This window comes from Perognathus longimembris, chromosome 4 (genome assembly GCF_023159225.1).
Source record: "Perognathus longimembris pacificus isolate PPM17 chromosome 4, ASM2315922v1, whole genome shotgun sequence".
Lineage (NCBI taxonomy): Eukaryota > Metazoa > Chordata > Mammalia > Rodentia > Heteromyidae > Perognathus > Perognathus longimembris.
Window position 1 is genome coordinate 29,769,586 of NC_063164.1, and position 23,013 is coordinate 29,792,598.

General features: G+C 40.3%; 1 protein-coding gene and 1 long non-coding RNA gene across 4 annotated transcripts in view; one reads left to right on the forward strand and one right to left on the reverse strand.

The window, feature by feature from the left end:
* Window positions 1-1,055: 1,055 nt before the first annotated feature.
* LOC125350424 lies at window positions 1,056-17,587 on the forward strand. Its single transcript, XR_007210742.1, has 3 exons — window positions 1,056-1,337; window positions 4,129-4,138; window positions 17,557-17,587. It is a non-coding gene; the product is annotated as an uncharacterized LOC125350424 (long non-coding RNA).
* Window positions 10,232-23,013, reverse strand: part of Spats2l (spermatogenesis associated serine rich 2 like) — a 160,152-nt gene continuing 147,370 nt past the window's right edge. For all 3 annotated transcript variants that reach the window (XM_048345014.1, XM_048345013.1, XM_048345015.1), the window contains 4 exons: window positions 18,488-18,597; window positions 15,885-15,987; window positions 12,919-13,142; window positions 10,232-11,117 (listed from right to left, as the gene is read on the reverse strand). In XM_048345014.1, coding sequence (XP_048200971.1) covers window positions 10,722-11,117; window positions 12,919-13,142; window positions 15,885-15,987; window positions 18,488-18,597 — 833 coding nt within the window. In that variant the 3' untranslated portion in view covers window positions 10,232-10,721. The remainder of the gene's footprint in view (window positions 11,118-12,918; window positions 13,143-15,884; window positions 15,988-18,487; window positions 18,598-23,013) is intronic.

Consider the following 23,013-nt stretch of genomic DNA (forward strand, 5'->3'; position numbering starts at 1 on the left):
TAATGACCATCACCATTTTATAACTTATAAAGTTATTTAAAGTAATTTAGAGACATTCATCACTAGATCCCAGGGAAGTATTTTCTGATTGTTGTTGAGAGGAAAGCAACAACAGGACCTCCCCTCCTTACTCTAGGGCATCATCTTTGCTGATGCAATTTCTCTTTCTTCACAGCCTGAGTTCTATTGCTTCCTTAGTAAGTGCTAGTACTGAAATACTTGGCTCATTTCTGCTTATGGTTAAATTTGGCTCTTACTCAGCTATACTTTGACTTAAAATTTTTTTAACCCTCAACATTATTAAAATTTTTCATGTATTTTTTAAATTTAAGTTTTATTGTAAAGGTAATGTGCAGAGGGATTACAGTCACATAAGTCAGGTAATGAGTACATTTCTTTCTGAACCATGTTATCCCTCCTCATTTTCTCCCACTCACCCCCACCTCCTGTCCCTCTAAATTGTGAAGTTCATTTCCAACATACTGTCTAGTGGGTATCTACTGAATCCCACTGTGGTTCACCCTTTGTCTCACTGTTTTTGTGATTCCCTTTCCCTTCTGCAAATCAGATAAACTTACATACAAGACAAAGGGTACAGAAATAAAAAAAACAGTGACAACAGGGAATGGATCAAAGGGGGAAAAAAGAAAGAAGAAATATCTGTGAACAGTACAATAATAGAAACTTCTTGCTCCCATTTCTTGAAGTTCATTTCAATAAGCATCATTTTATATGATCATATGTACATAGCTACTGAGCCATTGGGATGCTCTCCTAAGAATATCCTCCTTTGTTCTCACTTTGTGATACTTGGAGTGCTGTTTAATTAATCATGTCCAAGTGTAATTATTTGTCTTTTACTATCCAGTGGATTAACTTGTAGATTTATAGACATATGCTAGTTATTACAAATGAGAGTAACCATACAGCCTTTCTTTGGGTCTGGCTTACTTTTAGTTTTTTTTTTTTTTTAATGTCTTTCCATTTCCTTATGAATGAGGCAATGCCATTCTTTCTGATGGAAGGATAGAATTCCATTGTATGTATATACCACATTTTCTTGATCCATTTATCCACTAAGGGGCATCTGGGTTGGTTCTATATCTTAGCTATGGTAAATAATGCTGCACATGGTTGTGTTGGTGACATTAGTGTGGGCTGGTTGGCGGTCATTTGGGTAAATGCCTGGGAGTGGGATTTCTGGGTCATAGGGAAGCTCTACCTTTAATCTTTTGAGGAACCTCTACTGCTTTCCAGAGTTATACTTTGATATTTTTAATGAAAGCATTAACTTAAAAGCCTATTTAGCTTTTCCTGAGAACTTGCTCATAGGAAACGTGTGTGTGTGTGTGTGTGTGTGTGTGTGTGTGTGTGTGTGTGTGTGTGTGTGTGTGTACTGGAACTGGGGCTTGAATCTAGGGCCCTGGGCACTGTCCCTGAGCTTCTGTACTCCAGGCCAGTATTCTACAACTTGAGCCACAACTCCACTTCTAGCTCTTCGGTGGTCAACTGGAGATGAGTCTCGTGGCCTTTTCTGACCCAGGTAGCTTTGCTCCTCAGATCTCTGGCTCCCAATAGCTAGGGTCACAGGCATGAACCACCATTGTCCAGCTCATACATAGGAATCCGATTTGACTTGCATTTACTTTGGATTTTGAATGTGTATGAAGGCCTGTGGTAGTAAATTGTCCTGTAAAGGAAAGAATGCTGTCATTTTTATAAGTATCCTACTTGTTTTTATGAAGGATTGCTTTTCACCTTCATTTCCTTTTCATTCCTTCAATTATTTGGTCTGATGTTGGCCAGATACCCAGTGGAAAGTATGAACTTGAGGAAATGAAAAAAACAAAAACAAAAAGAAAGAGACACTAAAGCAAATAAAAAATATTTCCAAATGATTTGCATATGTGTACTCATAAGTTTGCTAGGAATGTTTCAATTAAGGAAAATACTGTTATTTTCCTATATTCTGAAACTTTCCCTTGAAAATTGTCAACAAGTTGCCATTTCCCCAGTCAGTGAATACTAGATGAGAGATTCTTTGTTGAGGACTGCAGTTAGTATTCAGGATCTCAAGCATATAGTTCAGCCAAGAAAAGAAACATCATGAATAGCTAGCATGAAAAAAAATAGTTGGTTTCCAGCTGTTTCCAGAATTGCATATTAACGGAAGTTGGTTGGTGGTGCAGTCTCAAAGGGGCCATTTCCACTCACAGTCCTGTCAGCCTCATGAAATACACATGGCTTACATTGTTACACATAACCTAATTTTTCTTTGTTCACATGTGTGTTGCCTCAGACAGCCCATGCATTCATATTTGCTAGCTAGACTGTTTCTGATGGAGGCTGTGGCTAAGACAAATAGAATTTTACAGTAACTGCCAGTTAGTACTCTGCTCTACTTGTTTATTTAACAGCCGTTCATTTTATAATGTTGGTTCTTAGGCTTTTTCTTCTCTTACCCCAAAGCCCTCATTACCTTAGTAAAATTCTGCTAAGTTCCAGGTATGACTTGGGGGCCTGGGCTTAGAAGAAAAACTTGTTTTAAGAAGCAAAGAGTGTATCACCAAACAGAAAGATAATACATTTGTGAAAGTTAAACAAGGAAAATATGCTTCCTTCTGTCACTGTTTCTTGACTTACTTGAATGGCAGTTCAGAAATTCATCCCTCCTTCCTTTTCTTCCTTCCTTCCTTCCTTCCTTCCTTCCTTCCTTCCTTCCTTCCTTCCTTCCTTCCTTCCTTCCTTCCTTCCTTCCCTCTTTCTTCCTCCCTCCCTCCCTCCCTCCCTCCCTCCCTCCCTTGTCCTGGGGCTTGAACTCAGGGCCTGAGCACTGTCTCTGGCTTCATTTTGCTCAAGGCTAGCACTCTACCTCTTGAGTCACAGCACCACTTCCAGCTTTTTCTGTTTATGTGGTGTTGAGGAATCAAACCCAGGGCTTTGTGCATGCTAGGCAAGCACTCCACCACTAAGCCACATTCCCAGTCCCCATCCCTTATTTCTTCATTTGGAAGAGCTGAGAAGGTAGCTGAGATTAGTAACTAAGAATGTCAGAGATTGTACATTTAGGCCCCAGGTATAGGTCAAACACATGGGTTGGGACCAGTTAAGACCTGAGTATAGGTGAAGGAATCTAGCTACCATGTGCAAGCTTGCCTATGGCCATCTCTGTTTCTTTTCTTCAGATCCCTAGTACTTTCTTATCTTAGTCTTATTTTTTTTTTCTACTACAGAATACCTATGAGACTTGATGATTTATAAACAACAGATTTGTCTTTTAGTTCTGGAAGCTGGGAAGCCCAAGATGGAGGGCCCCCATATCTAGTGCAGGCCTTGCTGGGTCAGCCAGTGGTAGAAGCAGAAGAGTGAGAAAGACTGAAGTCGAAGCCTCAAGCTTTCTTTTTTTTTTTTTTTTTTTTTTGGCCAGTCCTGGGCCTTGGACTCAGGGCCTGAGCACTTCCCGCTCAAGGCTAGCACTCTGCCACTTGAGCCACAGCGCCGCTTCTGGCCGTTTTCTGTATATGTGGTGCTGGGGAATCGAACCTAGGGCCTCGTGTATCCGAGGCAGGCACTCTTGCCACTAGGCTATATCCCCAGCCCCCTCAAGCTTTCTTCTAACCAGCATTAACTATTCATAGATGTGGGGTCCTCATACACTAAATACTTTTCATTGAGCCTTGCCTCTCAGTACTATAGTATTGGGGGATTAATGTCCACTGTGTGCTTAAACCTCTAGATAATGGTTTCTCCACAGTGGCACTGTTGACATTTGAGTCAGATAATTCTTTTATCTTTGGGATTATATTCTACCCTTCAGGGTGTTTACCAGTATTCCTGTTCAGCACCTGTGAATGGTGAGAACCATTGACTATCTCAAGACTTCTAGATGACTCCTGTGGATGGGGGGGAGGGAATGAATTATCCCAAGGTGAGAACCATTGTTTTAATTGGGTGAATTAACTGGATCAAAGAATTGGCTCTTCTAATTAGACAGGAGTTTAGATGAGTAAAAGAACTGCAGAGCTGGCAATCACAGGCAGGAATGGATCCTTGAGAATCCCCTGAGAAAGAGAATCATATAAATGAAGGGGGGAATGAAGAGTTAAAGTAAACCCCATTTTCAGGCAGCCCCCGTTTTGTTGTCTGTTTAAACTATGAGCAAACCCAGGGCAAGCTTATTAGGGCCCAGGCGGTCAAGAACTCTAACAGCCTGGGAATGCTTAACTCTAACAGCCCCCAGAATGCCTCCAGCCCTGAGCCAATCAGATTTGTACCTGTGTCCTAATCTTGCTTGCTTGAACACCTGATTGCTGTAACTTTGTTTTTTGTCTTGCTTGAACACCTGATTGCTGTAACTTTGTTTTTTGTCTTGCTTGAACACCTGATTGCTGTAACTTTGTTTTTTGCCTTTATAAGCTCTGTGCAGTTGCAGCTCGAGGCTTCCTCCTAACCTCCGCTGTGTCAGTGGGTAGGACCAGGCCCGGGCTGCAGCCCGCTTGAATAAAGCCTTGCTTTGCTTTTGCATTTCGGAATGTCTGAGTCTCGGTGGTCTTCTTGGTGGTCGTTTCGCGACTTGGCATAACAATAAACAAGCAATGTTTCGGGCCTGCCAGTGAGGAGGGACGTCTATCTTCTTAGCTCCCAATTATTTCTGGTTTTTGTAGAAACCAAATTTTGTTGGCTTTTCTCAGCTATTAGAAAACTCAGCTGTTACTGTTCTGCATTTTATATGTTCCTTTATTTACTCTACTCAACTATAGTGTAGTTTTGTCTCCATTTCACAGCGGGGGGAAACCGAATCACAGAGGTGTTTGGTAAGCTTCTGGGCTCCTGGCATGTGGGGAAGCCAGGATTTACCTCCATGTCCTCTTACTTGAGAGTCCAGACCCCTGCCTCCTAGGCAAAGCTTGCTCTTAAAGGATCTTGTTAATCTCACACAAAGATGAGCCAGATGGTCCTTAAAAAGTTTTCTATATATCTTCTGGGTCTATCACATCATATTTATCATGTATTTATCAAGTATTCGAATTGCTAAGGGAATGTTATCAACTTTTTCCTTTTAGTCATAAGTCCAATCTTGATTGAGCTACTTGTGATACTGGAACCATACCCTTCAACACCTCTCTTGCTAAGTGATGAGATTTGTTAAGCTTTATACTGGAAGGAAGCTACAGGAGGAAAGAGGGTTTTTTTGTTTGTTTGTTTTGTTGTTGTTTTTCTGAGGTTATGTGCATTCCTGTATTCTTGTGTTCCAGCCAGGCTTGGTTTGGTGTGGGACCTAATGACTCTCATCTCCCAGGAAGCACTGCTTCAAGCTACACAGCTTCCAGTTTGGTGGCAACCTCTGCTGGCTCCCTAAGAAAGCCGTCCCCTGTGAGTTGCTTCTTGGCCATTTTTGTCAGTGTTGTGGCTAGATTCCAGTGAGTTCCATGTTATTCCAACAAGAAGACTCCTGGTAGACAGGCTAGAATCTATTAGGGGCGCTACCTGGTACTCTTCAGGGAACCAAGAGTGACTTCTGGCTAGCCAGCTTTGGCCTACAAGCACAGCAATGGTCTGAGGGGTCACAGCCAATCCTCGGGGTGAAGGTTCAAAAGTCTGTTTTGAGGGATGGGAGTGGGGGGAGGGAAAGCTCTTCTTTTGGTCTCTCCTTGGATACTCTACTTCACCCCTAGTTGTGACTATTCTGTCTGCTATTCTTTTTTTTTTTAAATTTGCCAGTCCTGGGCCTTGGACTCAGGGCCTGAGCACTGTCCCTGGCTTCTCTTTGCTCAGTGCTAGCACTCTGCCACTTGAGCCACAGTGCCACTTCTGGCCGATTTCTACATATGTGGTGCTGGGGACCCAGGGCTTCATGTATACAAGTCAAGCACTCTTGCCACTAGGCCATATTCCCAGCCCCTCTGTCTGCTATTCTTATATTTCTTTAGAGTTCTTACCTTTTACTATCCAATACCATTACTAAATATTATATATGTATATATTCCTAAATGAATTTATAAAGCTTCCTCATCATATCACTCTGGCTATCTCCTTTCTGGAACCCATATAAAGTGCCAGGCATTATTCCAAGTACTTTACAAATATTAACTTAGCCCTTAAAATAGCTGCATGGTTGATGTGATTATGTGCTTCTTCCCATTTAACTCACAAAGAAGCCAAGGCAATTCAATGTTTACAGAGTTGCCTAGGTTTAGACAGCTAGTTGAAGGTGGGGTCTGGATTTGAATCCGGGAAGATTGCCAAAGGGTCAGGGCTTAAGTTGCTCTATTATTTCTTCCTATCTTCTCAAAAACTTTTATAAGATTCTTTTGCCAGGCCATTTTAGATTTCAGAATTTTCTAGAAGTGTTGAGTTGAGCACTCACTGGCATCTTTCTCTCCCTTTGAATCAGAATTGAGTTCTTAAAATTGTGTCAGTATTGGCAGAGGGCAGTTTATTGTTTGGCTTGTTATGTGTTGATGGAATTCACTCAAACTTTAGCATCTCAAGCTTTTGACACTTTTTTTTTTTTTAGTTTTTAAAGTCATGTGGTAGTTATCATAGTCATGGTTCTTAAATGGTTGTTTATTTTTATTTTTTTGGTCAGAAATCTAAATCTTCATACTTTTCCAGACAAATAAACAAATTTGCTTTAGAACTGTACTCTTCTACGAAAGTGGTGTGTGGCAATTTCTCTTGTGAAACTTGAATCTAGCTGTAGCCCCAGGAGCTCTTCTGAGCTCTGGGATGAAGTGGAGTTCAGACAAAGGCTTCTGAAAATTAATCCTGAAGAAAAAAAAAACTTGTAAGAAGCTTCTGTGATGAGAGCAACATTGTGTATTTCTCAGATAGAATAACTAGATCTAGCTCAGCATGCCTTTGCCTGCAGGGCTGCTATAATGAGATTAAGCACTGCTTTTGGCTGATCTGCCTCCATGGATGGGGAACTGATTCCTTAAAACTATCAATAGCCCAAAAAAGAAAAAGAAACCCTCTTAGTTACAAAGGCTTGTTACAAGAAGCAAAAGGATGGGGAAAAAATCCTTGTAATGACTTACAAAAATAGTATTAAAACTGTGCTTCAAATTCTTAGCTAAGTAATGGTAATTATGGGACTTACAACTCCTTAATTTTTTCCCCTTTAAAATAAGAGCAATTAAGTTGGCTCAGTTCTTTCAGGAACATGTTGGAGAAATGTATTAGCCAGTTACGTGAACAGTAATTGTTATCCTTTTGCTTTTATAGTTTGCTTTGTAAATTTGGGGCAAATGGCTCACTTTTGCTGCTGCATTTTTGCTATCTGGGGACATCTGGAGTCCTACCTCTACTGTGTCTGGATTTTAGGCATGGCCTCTGAAGCAAACTTGGCTAAAAAGCAGTGTGAATTGATAATTTCATACACCATCTCTGGACAAAGTTTTTTACTGTTGGTAGGCACAAGAGGGAGCTCTACACAGGTAGCAGTGCAGACTGTACAAAGGAAGGAAGAAGCTCTTTGTTGAAGGTAGTATAGAATTCAGGTATCTTTTCTAGGTAATTGGAGATCAGGCTCCTAATTCTTTATCAGACTGACCTAGTTTAAGAAATATATAGGCTCTTGATCATGTATTTTTATGATTAAGACTTCAGTTCAAATCTAAGCTCTTTGATACTCTGGCCAACTTTCCCATTAACCTTGTTTGATGACACTTATCTAAGAATGCTTAATTAGAATCTCTTTCTCTGAGGCCAGCAGAATTTCATTGTTCTTGAGCTGAGCTTTAAATTGGAGTTGGGAATGTGGCTTAGTGGTAGAGTGCTTGCCTAACATACATGAAGATTTGATTTCTCAGTACCACATAAACAGAAAAAGCCAGAACTGGTGCTGTGGCTCAAGTGGTAGAGTGCTAGCCTTGACCAAAAAGAAGCCAGGGACAGTGCTCAGGCCCTGAGTTCAAGCCCCAGGACTGCCCCTCCCCCCCCAAAAGAAAAAGCCAAAATAAAATGATTAAAAAACAAAAAGGCTGGGTTTGTAATATGGCTTGTTTTCCCAAACTATGATATAGCCTTCACTGGGGTAAATTTGGTAGTGATTTACTGTTTAAATTCCTGTACTTTGCTGCTTTAAACACTTTGAGTATAAGATAGGATACAGAGATTCTCAAATGAAATGCAGATTTGTCTATCTGGGAATACAACAGGGAGCCTGGGTTTCACAAATGAGTCTTGATGGTCTAAGATCTATGTGGTACGGGGTAGTTGAGCTTTGAAGTTATATAATCTTTATTTTTTTTTTTGGCCAGTCCTGGGCCTTGGACTCAGGGCCTGAGCACTGTCCCTGGCTTCTTCCCGCTCAAGGCTAGCACTCTGCCACTTGAGCCACGGCGCCGCTTCTGGCCGTTTTCTGTATATGTGGTGCTGGGGAATCGAACCTAGGGCCTCATGTATCCGAGGCAGGCACTCTTGCCACTAGGCTATATCCCCAGCCCCTTGAAGTTATATAATCTTTTTGAGTATTACACTGTTCTGACCTCTACAAGAGAAATGTTACATACAGAAAGATCATTCTGTTGACCTTTTTACCTTATGTAGGGAGATTAGAGTGTTCATAACTCTTGGATTTTCAAAAGGAGTTTAGAGCATTTTAAAAGAATGTCAGAATATGTCCCAGATAGACCTCTAGGATCAAACAAAATGGTTTAATCATAGACAAAGAACTGATGAAGCTCAGCGAAATGGGCCTGACATAGGAACTAAATATTGAAATTAGTCAAAAATACAAGGTACCAAATTCTCACATACTTACATGTTAAGGCAAAAATGTAAGGCAAAAAAGGTAGAGATCTGAATACTTTTAGCATTCTTTTGTCTCTTTCCAGTGTTTGTTTTCTTTTCTGTGAGCAAGGAGCCTTTGCTGTGTGGTTAGGGAATGTGAGTTTCCTTAACTCTAGAGTAACCTGAGGCAGCCAGCCAAGGTTAAGAGTGTGGTTAGTCAGGTACATTCTTGACCTGGCAAGTTCATTTCCCTTCCTGTTACAAGAGTGATCTGTCTTATCTTTTAAAGCTGTCACGTTTCAATTGACATTTTTTTCAGGGGCTGAACAAAATCTTGCTACGCAAAAGTTGTGTAAATTCCTCTTGACTTGTAAAATATAAATTTAGGGCTTCAGATGGGGTAAACAGAGACTGCCGTTCTGAGCATTCATCTTTCTTATTTGAACGAGCACCTCTTCCTTCCTTCCTGGAATGTGACTTGACATTTTGAATTCCTGTTAAATCTCTGGGTACACCTAGAGACCTCAGAAGGCGCTACAGAGAGAGCAAACATCCTCCTGTACTTGGCATAGGAAAAAAAAACTCGATGCTTGCATGGCCTGGAGGCTCAACTACTCAGGGCTGCTCTGTAGGAAAAAAAAAAAAAAAAGTGAACCTGGGTTGCCAGGAAAAAGTCTTAACATAAAACTGAAAAGCAGCATTTGCATTTGAAAGTAGCTGGCTGACAAATGTGCAGGAAACATGTTGTGGCCATGGAAGCTTTGATGCCAAACACAGGGGACTGAGGGGCTCTGGTATGTGGGCCACCCTGTATGTTCTTCCTCCCTAACTGTAACCTTTCTCCAGATGACCCTCTGTGGCTCCTACCTGAGGAGCTGGCCCATCTTGGGCACTAGAGGTGGGCTCTGGTTAGGCTATGCTAATTAGTACTTCCTTTCTATGGGGCTGCAATCAGGCCTACAAGCCATGGTGTGTAAGATCTTTGTTGGGATTTCTGAGAAAGACACTTGCTTCATTACAGGCTACCAGGAAAGCTTCTTTTTTTTCTGGACAGCATGAAGTTAAGAGTCTAGGGAGGGAGCTGTTTGCCACCATTCTGAATATATTACCAGCCAAAGGAGAAAGAAATAGTTTAGATAATAGTTTAGATAAGAGAAAGGATCTGTAGCCCTGATCAAATAGGACCCAGCAGGTATTTTGATAATGGATTTCTCAGTCATTGAACCAATAAGTGTTCTTTATTGTTTAAGCTAGCCGGAGTTGAGGGTCATGTTACTCAAAACCAAGGTTGCCAACCACCACATAATGTCTAAGATGACTACAGTATGTATTACCTATCTGTAATGTATCTTAAAAAAAGTTTTATTTTCTGAAATGATACTTATTCCAAGAGAAACAGTATTGTGCAGAGCTTTGCAAGGAAGCTTATAGTTTTCTCAAAAGTGCTACTGAAAAAATAATAAAGAAGGCATCAACAAAAGAAACAAGCCAAGTATCAAATGCAGCATATTTTAATTTGTTTCAAATAAAGCAATATATGTATATATATATATTTCAGAAAAACACCAGATGTTAATTTTTACAAAAGCACATGTGTCTTCAGAAGATCATGTTTGTCTGATCATGAAGAATATTCTTCCACATTAACTCTAAAGACAATCAATGGATTGACATCACGGCTACAACATAGGTTGCTAACTGAGCTCTGATCTTCAGTCACATCTTGATTTTCCTAACAAATGAGTAAATACTGCCTGGCTACAATGCTGCAAGTCTTGAGGAAAAGCATCAACAGATCAAGCAAAGCCATGAAATTTACGAAGCAAGCTAGAGTTGAGTATTTGAATTAGTAAAAATGATTAAGAGAGGATGACACAACCATACAGGGTTTATATATTCTGATTGACTCTCTATTTGGCAGCGAATTGGGTCAGCACCTCGGGCAGGGAACCAGAACTGAGCAAAAACTGCTCTTCTCTCCTAGCTCAGGCCACCAATGTTACAGCTGGGACAGAGAGAACTGTGGCATCTGTGGAGACTTCTATTCTCGTGGGGCAGAGATTGCACTGTGAAACCCTACTGACATTACCCCGGAAAGGCCTGGCCTCGGAGTTATCTCCAGCATGCTGCCTTCGCCGGGGCTTTTCAGAGTACACTGGGGCCTCAGGGGGTTTGGTCCCCAAGGGGGCCTCTTGATTTTTGGTGCCACCTTTATTTTTGGGACGGAAGCCATTGTGCGGCTGTCTTCTGTGTTCATGCCGATTGTTGCCTTTCACCATTGAATCAGCTTCATTACCATTGCCCTGAGACTTGGCAGGACCATTTAGCCTGTTGTTATGATACTGTGGATTAAATCTTCGTCTTTGGCTAGAAGGTCCATTCTGCCAAAAAAAGAAAAAAAAGTCAGATATCAGCAAACCATCAATAAGCATTAGGGAAATGGAAGCTACAGCCTCCATTCTCAGGAGAATATGGCAACACAAAGCAAGGTCAGGTTGATCTGACCCTTAATCTTAGCACAACAGTCTTGCAAATGAAAATATAAGAAAATTACTAATCCTGGAAGAGAGGTTAAGAAACATAATACAGATAAAAATAGACCAAGTGAAAACAAATGAAAAATTGTAACAAATGAAAGGTATACAATAGCAGAGTAATGGTGGTTCTCTACCAGAAACAAACATGTATATATGTATCTCCAGAAAAGTGCCCAAACAGAGCAGCTCAGGGCCATGTGAGAATAGAATTCCAGGAGGGCGCAATTTCTGGAAGGTCATGTCTCCTTGATTTCACTGACCCCTCACTTGTCAAGGAAGATGCTGGGAAAAGACCAGGAGGAGTTACTCTGAGTACTAGGGCCCTTTTTTGTTTGGGTCTATAGTGTTCTTTTTTTTTTTTTTTTGGCCAGTCCTGGGCCTTGGACTCCGGGCCTGAGCACTGTCCCTGGCTTCTTCCTGCTCAAGGCTAGCACTCCGCCACTTGAGCCACAGCGCCACTTCTGGCCGTTTTCTGCATATGTGGTGCTGGGGAATCGAACCTAGGGCCTCGTGTATCCGAGGCAGGCACTCTTGCCACTAGGCTATATCCCCAGCCCTATAGTGTTCTTAAGGATGTATAATTGTATCTTATGTATAAGGATATTTTTGTAAGTATATATAAGGATATTTTATATATGTGATATATAAGGATATTTCAACTTAAATGAGGCCACCACCTAAAAGACTAAGACACTGGATGAAAAATATTGACATAATGGCATTTTTCATGTTTTAATATCAATTTTTTAAAAGAAAGTGAGAAAGGTAAATTCTTAGATTAAAATTCAGACTTAGTATTAGCATTGGCTAAGAACAAAAGCAGTGTAACCAGCCAACAAAATAGATTTTGCTACAAATGTATAGAATGCTCCTTATCAAAGTGCTATTTTAAAGCCCATTAAGACATTCAGGATCAGAGAAATGCCTGTCAGTGTCATTAATGGGAACTCTTAAAAGATGAAGACAATAAGGGTATCCATTAGAAAATCAGCACTTTGAAATATTGGAAAGAGAGTGTCAGTGATCATAAAAGTAGCATGCCCACTCCTATATAATCAAATGCCATTTTTAAAATTCATTCTGCAACCATAGGGGAAGACGCAGTTCTCAAAGAAAAATGGAGAATTAGGAAGAGATGAAAAATTGACCTTTGAAAACTTTTAGAGGCCATGGTAGATAAGAACAAATAAAGTCATTTTGAAATGTATTTCCTTTACTGAAATCCTTGTAGTTGGCATTAATTCTTGGCCTCTTACTAATAACATGAAACAAAAGTGGGAATTGAATTATCTTAAAAATGAAAGCAAATACTAGGTTTTCTCTCTAATAGGTTCAGTGGCCCAGCGATGAATCTTGTGCCTGTGTGTTTGTGTGGATCTCAGCCAATGTGAGTTGATAATAGGGACCTAGGATGGTGGCAACAAAGAACACAGCTGCTCATGCTATCAAGCGGCCTCGTCCTCCACATGGGAAATGTCTATGAAGTGTACACTGGATAGACCAGGGAAGTCCCAGGAGACCAGTGCTGCTGGGGCTGTAGTGAGCTTCCTACAGTTAGCAATTGCTGTTGTCTTTCCTGGCATGACACACAGGACCCCAAAGGCAGCACCAGGAGACCCTCACCTCGCTCCCCGGGGCGGCTTACCTGCTTATTAGTTGGCATGGCCTGGTGAGAAGAAAGATCAGCAGTGTTGTGAAGACTGTTCATCATTTTTGGGTTTGCAGCTTTCCCCTCCGAGGTCTTGTTGTGAATGGTTGATTTCCGGGCAAAGTTATTCTGTTTGCCAGAGGTTGCCGCGTGAGCAGTCAGCAGAGGCAGCAGGTTGCTGCAGGGAGTTCTTGAGGAATAGTTGTTCTTTGGATGTGTGACTGCAACAGGAAAGGCTTGGTGGTAAAGGCTACCCCACTAGGAAGTGCTAGGAGATGAAGAAATTAGCAGGTACTCCACACAAACATTCTTTTTTTTGTTTCTTTTTAAAGATGTCATGTGAAAGGACACCATAGTGCTTAGAGACCACCAAATTTCTCCTGTGTGAATCACTGAACAGAGATTACAGCCACAGCATCCATGCTGGGAGACATTTGTAGAAATAACACATATCTGATCAACTTAAATATTAGTCTTTACTTCAAGAGCCACCAAGGGAAGTGCGATAATGAAACCTTGAGTTTCCCTCTCAGACACTGACTGCAAACGCATTTTGCCTCTTAGATTCCTCATTACCAAACTGTTCCTGCCACATCCCTAGACCAGTTGCAAATGCAGCAGCCTGGAAAGATCAAGAGGTGCACAGACATTTGGGCTGCCAGAGCCCTAGTGTTCTGAGGACATGGAGGTAGGACAACGTCGTGTGTTGGGAATTTTGTCACTAGGTCTTATATATCTCTGACTGTAGGACCAGGGGCCTGACAGACCCTAATGAATCTTTTATATTCCGTTAGACTGAGCTATATTATCTAGCCTTTTATTAGCTCCATTTTCTGCAGACCCACTGCAAACATGATGTGTACCATTTCCAATGCTATAGGGAAGGCAGGTTGATCAGCAGACCCCTGCCAAGCATGGGCTCAGGCAGGTCTGTGCAGCATTTATTATTGCTGTTTATTATTGCCTGCTGGTTTTGAAAGTGGTAGTTTCTAACGGGATGATTTCTATGTGATTATGCTGAAAGAGGGGCAAAGGAATCAATTCAAGGATAAAACCTCGACTTTACTCTCACAGCTTACCAGGATTTGACTGTCAGACTGGACAGTAAGACCTTTCTCTGAATCTTAAAAATTGTCACCAAATTTTAAAAGCAATTTTCTCTGTTCCCTTTGTTGGATCACACTTAATCCCAGGATTCTGTGAGAGGATTAGGAGAGGCTAGTAGGGATCATAGCACATTAGGAGTGGAAAGGACAGCGACACATCTCTAGTCCTTTCCTTTTGTAGGGATGGTGTAATGGCAATTTGGGGCTGTCCAAACACAATCAGGGGATTTGGGTGGTTCTTGGGTTCACCACATTTGGTTGCATGGGGCCATTATTTCCTGTAAATCAGAGACCACTACTTCAGATTCAGTAGCTGTAGGCACTCAATGTGTCTTCACAAAGCCAAGAAGGAAGGAACCCAGTTTCAGATATATGAGGCGGAGGCTCTTTCATATGGATTATGTGTCATTTAGTAAGGGACAGTTTCACCCACTAGATGGCACTTGGAGGAAATCACGTGTGGGTAACACCTCCCACCCCATCTGAGGACTCAGCATCAGCATTTTGCTTGTGATCTGGCCGAAATGGGAACTAAGACAGGCAGAACTCCCAACTGTGAACCAACACTATTCACTTTTTAGAGATGGAGCAAACACTAGGGGATAGAGACAGCGAACAGATTCTTTAAATGGAAGGGAGCAAATAAGGAAAATTAATCATTTAAAAGAAATGTAGTCAAGGGCTAGAGTGTGGCTCAAGTGAGAGAGTGCTTACCTTGTAAGCATGAGGCACTGAGTTCAAATCCTAGTACCATCACCACCACTACCCCGCAAAAACCAGTCAAAAAATTAGGTAGTGGCCAAAGGTGTGTAAACAAGATTGCTTATAACATTGCTATTTTGGTGGTGAAAAAGTAGAAACAAAAGCTACAAAGAACTGGTTACATCATTTATATTTAAAAGAACGACTGAAACATAACACATAATAAAATATATATCATAATTATCAGTTAAATATATTGATATGGAAAATGTGTACCATCTATTACAAAGTGATCAAATAAATCATATTATGCATGTATGTAGCCTAGCATAGTTCACTGTATTACAATAGGTGGACTAAAAAGTATAAAGGCTGTGGTGTCCATGTTCTATTTAATATGGATTGGTAATGTGTAGTTCAAACTTATAGTTCTTATAATTGGAGGAAAAAATTCTACTTTGAAGAAAAATGCCATCAAGTCTCAATTTTCCATCTGAGTATATTTCTGATCCTCAGTGGTCCTTCTTGCCTTCTTGTGGTCTCCTCAAAGCTACATTACATCTAGCCCTTGTGGGTGGGCTACAGTAGGGGGGAAAATCACAGCCAATTTTGTTGCACATTACATTCTCTAATTAAAACTTAATAGGGAACAAGACTAAAGCTAATGACTGACGTGAAGTCTTTCATTATCTGCAGGCTTCACTCAGCATGGGGAGTCCAGGGTAAGGGCAGGGAGCTCAGGGCACTATGAAGCACAACACAGGCCAGCTGGGCCCAGCACAATAGCTGATTGTTCCGACTGATGAGGAAAACTCACTCACTTGGAACAGTCTCTGTAGAACTGGGCCTTTTTGAAATCAGAGGAGCAGTTTATCTGGCAGTGCTTAGGAAGAGTTTGCAGAAGGTATGAACCAGTTGACCTGGTCTGTTCCGCTTAATAAATCCCAGGGATTTACTCATGGGCAGTGGCATTTGAAGAGTCTAAGTTCAAATCTTGACATTTCTAGTGACTTGTGTCATGACCTTAGATCATTAAATCTCTTTAGACTTCTCTGTAGTCCCCCGGGGGACTGCATACCTGACATTTCTGATATCAACTCCAAATAGCAGCGAGCCTCCTCACATAGAATTATTTAGCAAGTATGCAAAACTCACTTTCTCCGCAGAGCATGATTTGGGCCTTCAGCTGTTCGATGTCACAGGAGAATCGGGCAGCCTTCCCAAGTTCTTCATCATATTTACGCTCACTGACAAAGTGCTGGAGGAAAGAGAAGTAAAGCAGAAGCCCCACAATCATCGAAATGTTCGTGACAACTGCACATTCATTCATTCTGCTCTTCCAGTGCCCAGAGGGGGGGTGCCAGCTCTGTGAGGGACCCCGGTGAAGTCCCCGAAAGCCACTTTTGGTTCTAAACTGCCTAACCGTGATCACCTTGTTTTTTAGAACACCAATGGGTCTTGTTTTGCCTTTGCCTAGACGTAAACCAAACTGTGACAAAGGAAACTCTATTTAACCTAGGAAACTAACCCTAGCACCCCTTGATAGAGAATTTTTTGTTGCATTTTAACAGGGGTTGCTTAGTTTGGCCAAGGGTCTGGTAAGCTATTAATGTTGAAGAGAAAAACAGGTCATCCTTCATAGACACCCATCCCTATTGGAACAGGAAATCTGAAGTCCAAATAAAATTTTCAGTGTGTAGAAGACATTATTAATGGTGAGATTTCAAGTGCTGTTATAGGAAGGTAGAAAAGATTAATTTTCAATTCATTTAAAATTCAATTTAAAATTAAGATCTATATGTAGATGACAGAGTGTGAAATACAGAAATAACTATGACTCAGTCCCTTTTTGAATTTACAAGGCAGTTTACCACATGGCAAGGGAGAGATACCATTAAATACAAGGTGGAAATGTGCATGGTGCATTAGGAATATGAAAAAGGAAGAAGTAATTTCTGACTGAGGGGAATAGGAAAAGACTTATATAAGAACGAACATTGAAAAGGGTTGAGTTGGAACATGGAAAAAGGTTCTTGAACATTTACCAGACACTCACCCAATTTTCACATTTTCATGCAATCACATTATTTCAAAGTGACTACTGTTATTGCCTTTATTTTACAGGTAGGGGGATAGATGATATAAGAATGTAAGATAATATATAATTTATCCAAGCCACAGAAGTATAACATTTTGGAGCTGGACTGTTTCATTCCAGAGCCTGTGCTATTAACCATTTTATGATGAGTGGGAATTTGATGGGCAGAAATTAAACCCACAGGAGGAACTGACTTTAACATACTAGAAAGCTGTAATTCATACTCATCACTTGATGTTCTAGCGGGCTGAGGTATTTGCTGGGGAAATGGAAGCTGCAATATATTTTGGAGTCTAGTCATGGATTGTATTCTGATGGATCACACTGGAGGAGATTAGATCTTCTTTGGGTAATATCTCTGAAATTAGGGTGAATTTGAGGCTGGAGAGGGACATTGGAGGCAGAAAGACTAGTTAAGAGGCCATTGCAACTGGCTGGATGGGAGACAAAGGCAAGAATAGAGTTGGTGAGAAGGGAAACGCCTTCATAGCTCTAGGTACCTACCCTTTTCCCCTCATGAGCTCTCACTCATGCCTAAGCAATGATGGAGAGAACTGAAGAGTCACTTTCCATTTTCTACCATGTTCCAAACTAGTTTTATATCAGAATGGGGCAGATAATTCTTCTAAGACTAGACACAACTCTGTCTTAAAAAGTATTCTAGTTTTTTAGAAGTGTGTAAGAAGCTGAAGTGCATGTGTATGTGTGTATGGATATGCACATGCACAGGTGTGTGTGTGTGTGTGTGTGTGTGTGTGTGTGTGTGTGTGTACTAGAAAGGGTGAAAATAGCGATATTCATTCTTGCCTTCTTGATAACCATTTCCCCTTCTGGCAACTGTACCTCAATCCTGTTTAGAAGATTTACAGTTTTGAAGGGTTTGTAAATCAAGGTGCCTCATCCTCTCTTGGGCAAATGGTTGGTAGGACCCAAATGGAGGACAGTTAGAGCTGCTTATTAGGGATTTGAATCAGATGGGTGGCACAAGTGCTAATGAGTTTTGAAGGTCACTCATTCCCACGGGGCCCTGAGAGCTGGGAATGACTGCTTCCCACACTACGAGTTCCCCTGGCCCAAGTCTGCAGAGTGCTTTGGTGACCTGCAATCAACATTATATCAGATTCTTCTTCTTCTTGAGGTGAACCAATGTCAGTTTCTGTTGCTTAGAGCAGCAGAATTAATCTCATAAATACACATTAATGGGTAGTGATCCTAACAAAAAAAGGACAATTAACACAGAAAATGATTAAGAAAAGAAGTCTCCATAGACTGCATGCTTTATAATCTTTACTGTTAATATTAAGTTTCTACTTAGAATGTGCTTACATGGGTGTGTATTTATAAAATACATATAAATCATATCCTCTATGCCAGCTATGAATCATAATTGAGTACACTTTATTTGGGTCAATCTCAAATGATTAAGAAAATAGCCTAGCTCTTTCCTTTGTAACAATATATCCATTCAAACTATAGTGTCCTTAAATATAGAGACTGGGTGTTTCTTTACTGTATTTTCCATTCTATATTTAACCTCATGAAAAAGAGCTGGGTATATGGTTTTGGATCCTCATGGAGCAGCAATCTGGGGGTAGAAAATAAACATCATGGGGATCAGATCTCTTGCTTGGGGTTGAGGCTGGGTTTTTTCAGAACTGACCTTAATTTCGGCCCTGAGTTCGGCCAGCTGCATCTCTGCCATCTGACTGGCTAGGTCAGTAAGTCTCTTTAGTTCTTCTGCTTTCTTCTGACGAGCAGTCAGAATTTCCACTGCCAGATAAGAAAGAGTGATACATTAGGGCCAGAGTTAAACATAATTACATGTCCGAATTTCTTGGAATCTGTTCTTTCTTTGCTTTGTTGGACCATGACTTATTTTCTGAGTTGGTCACTGAAGTGGGTTACTTTGATGTCCATTCAAAAAATCCAATTCTTTGTGTTTTTATCCAACTGCCCCTAATCAAAATGCAGACCCTTCTGATTTACTGTGCACCTACACTTCTTTATTTTCTCTACTGGCATGTACTTCACTTGCTCAAAGTTCTGTGTAAGTTCTTCAAAAAAACTATGTCTGAAAAAAAGACCTATCAAAATCCTATTAAAGAGGCTGGGAATATGGTCTAGTGGCAAGAGTGCTTGCCTTGTATACATGAAGCCCTCAGTTTGATTCCCCAGCACCACATATATAGAAAATGGCCAGAAGTAGCGCTGTGGCTCAAGTGGCAGAGTACTAGCCTTGAGCCAAAAGAAGCCAGGGACAGTGCTCAGGCCCTGAGTCCAAGCCCCAGGACTGGCAAAAAAAAAAAAAAGAAAAAAAAAATCCTATTAAATCCAGGCAGCTGTGGGGCTCACTCTCATAATCCTACCTGCTCAGGACGCTGACAACTAGAGGACCACAGTTCAAAGTCAGCTCAGGGCAGAAAAATCTGTAAGACTCTTCCCCCAATTAACCATCAAAAAGCCAGATTGGAGGTGTGACTCAATGGTAGTGTCAGCTATGAGCAAGAAAGCGGAGTGAGGGGCTGGGGATATAGCCTAGTGGCAAGAGTGCCTGCCTCGGATACACGAGGCCCTAGGTTCGATTCCCCAGCACCACATATACAGAAAACGGCCAGAAGCGGCGCTGTGGCTCAAGTGGCAGAGTGCTAGCCTTGAGCGGGAAGAAGCCAGGGACAGTGCTCAGGCCCTGAGTCCAAGCCCCAGGACTGGCAAAAAAAAAAAAAAAGAAAGCGGAGTGAAAGTACAAGACCCTGAATTCAAGCACCAGTACTGGCATACTTGCACACAAAATTCTACTGAATGACACTGTAAAGATAAAAAGTCTATTAAGAAACATTGATTCATATGCATGTACTATACCATTAAATTCTAGGAGCAGCAGACCTTCTAATTTTAAGACATATTCACTTAGAGCAACTAGCCTTGCTATTGAAATATGATTTAAACTTTTACTTATTAGCTTTTGTGAGCTTTTAAATGTCTCTGCTTTTGATGCTCTGCAAATATATTTCTATTCTGCAAATAGAGAGAAGTTCCAGACCAGAGTGTCTTGTGCCTTTGTTATAAGTGTCCCCAGTGGAAAAATTTCAAGGGCGAGCCAAGCCAGCTTGAACTGGATTTGTGTGCACTCTTTAGCACCTGCACATACACAAAAGACACCAGGGAGTCTCTCAGCTCTGCAGATGAACTAAAGGTTCAGATAGATGCAGTAGCCCAGAAGTTAACTTGTGTATATTTCCCAAAAGATTATAAAGCACAGAACCAATAGGTACAAACACACAGGGTAAGGCTTAAATGCAAATTTTGTCTTTTTTAAAACTGTTGTTTTATTTCATTTTTTTTAGTACTGGGTATTGTACTTGCTAGGCAAGTGCTTTGTCACTGAGCTATATCCCAGATCACATTTGATCATTTAATGGATTGACATATAGCTCTCTAATTCATTATATGTGAATTTCCTTCATTCCTTTCGGATAATCATTTTGAGCCTAAGAAAATTGTAACTCATCTAAGATAATATGTATGTTGAACTCAAATTCTGTGAGACCAGATTTACAGTACATGTATATAGTCAGACAATATAAGGGTGTTTTGTTGTTGTTTGTTTTTGAGATAGTCTTGCTATGTTCCACATGCTGGCCTCAATGTTGTGATTTTCCTGATTTTTTCCAATATGATTTCTGATTTTAATGGTTCTTAATATATAGAATGTTAATGAACACTTCAAAAATAAAAAAAGAAATACAGACTCAAAGCCTAGGATTCCTTGTAAACCATATGTCACTTTGCAGACACAGGGCGGCATTCTCTTTTTATGATAATAATGTTGAGAAGTCAATTAAATAATTAAGGTATAACTCATAAAGCCTATGCATCTGCCAAACTACACTAGTCATGTTTTGACTATTTACCTGGGGCTTCTCCTGCCTCCTCCCCAATTTTTACCATGCAGCTGGGCAGACTGGCATATGCCTAGTGGCCTTTCTGAATATAGAAAAGCTAGTGAAAAACTTGCTTAGATGGTATGAGTGAAAGGAATTGTCACTGGAATGTCCATCATGTATTATTGAGTGATATATCTGGTTATCATTTTTGGCCCAGAGAATGTATGTTTTGTTTGGTCCACACATTATTTTTTAACAGGTTGGGTGCCTATACTTAAAAATTAGAGAATGCCATTTGAAAGGTTGATTTCTGGTGTCTCTTAAAATATGAGCATTCCTATGTGTTGAAGACTTATGACAGCCGATGAGCCCTTGTTCATTCTAGATATAGCATATGGCCCAGTGTGCCACCATACCCACTTGTCCTGCTCCATACATTCATGTTACTTGCTTGTATGGATCTCAGTCATGGAACTACAAAACAGACTGAACCATGTGCTTCTTTATGTTCATGGCAACTTAGTGCCAGATGTTCACTGAGTGAAGGATTTAGAGACTGAATGAATCCATTACTTGAAAGCAATATCTATAGAAGGACTGAAGTTTCTCGACTTCAGGGGCTACTTAAGGAAAACCAGTACCCATACTTTGGATCCTTTGGTTTGTTTGCCATTATAATTCAACAGATGGATGGGCTATAGGCTGTTGCATGAGAAAATGGTTCTGAGTAAAAATAGGAAATGAGATACTTTCATCTTGCAAAGCAGGGTAAAAAATAATTTCAGAAGACCCAGACTTGACAAGCAGTTAGAAAAGGGGTCAGTAGACCCCGAGTGACTGCACAGCTAAGCAGATCTGACTTTTCTTAATGGATCATTTGTGGGATTGGTGACAATTAGGGGTCATTGTTCTTTTTGATTATGTAGAACTTGGGCATTCACAACCAAACTGAAGATTCTGTAGAAATAGATATAAATGGGCCCTAAAATGGGAATGCAGGTGCAAGTTCACCAATAAATTCAGTTTTAAACTCAACCAAATGTGCATGAAAATGAATGCTTTGCATCAGCAAGTGTTGGGATGCATTTTACATATAGTCTCATTAACATTTCAAAGCATTTCATTATGAAAAAAAAAGCCTTAAAAGTTGAGATCTAAAGCCAGTATTCTTTAGGGGCAAACATTTCACCTCAAAAACATCAATAACAGAAATAAAAAGCAAAAGCAAAACAAAACAAAAACCCCCAGATCAGATCTTAAAATTCATTCATCCTGTAATTTAAAATAGAATAATAAGTATGTTGAAAGCACTGTTCTTTCAGAAATCTGTAGAGTGAGATAGTACCATAAAGCTTAGGTTTTCACTGCACATAAGACTTCATATTATTTATGCACTTTTATAAACAGTATCTGGCATGCTAATATCCATTTTCTCAACAGGAGCTATAAATGCCTTCAATTTTTTTTTTTTAGCACATTGGAACTTTGGTTCATATTATGTGAACCATGGAAAATCTTTGGGCTTCTTTACTAAAACTTGTCAGCTGAAGGTGTACTCTGGAAGGTGGAAGCCAGGAGGAGGTGGAGCAAAAGTGCTCCTTCTTTGAAATCTTTTTGGTTCCTTAAAACTTAAGAATTGAACATTGTACTTCATATTATATCTGTGTTCCTGCAAAGTAGTGTTTTCTTCCTAAATATTTAGCAACAATCTGCCTGTTCAGGACCAGTTCTCCAGGGAGATAGATGAAGTCACCACAACACACTTTCTTCATTTGTAAAATGGAATCCTTGAACTAACCATGTAGGGTTGCCATGCAACCACACAGAGTAACATTTATGAAGTATTTAGTTTACTCTATTCAAAATGTGAATTGTAAATATTATTAATAAAATGAATATATTCATTCAGAGCATATTTCCTCTTAATAATCACATTAGTGTTCTCTAATATTGGATTTCATGGTCTACTGACATGAAATTGACTACCATAATTCACTTAAATATTTATGAAATACGTATGGTCTGCTCAGTCTTGTCTTAGGTGCCATGTGGGAGACAGGAGTTTACGTTATACTTGCGGAAATATGGTTTATGCCATATGTAAATATGATTTATTTCATCTATAAGAAAAATACTTTTGGGATCATAGATAAGCAAGTTCAAGATGGTGGCAGGTTAAGTTCTGTACTTAATGGGATGCATGATTTTCTGGAGACACATACCTGTTGACACAAGTATGGTACCTTAGAGATGCAGCATAATCTCTTGGACCTTCATTTATACTATAATATTTGATGTTGAA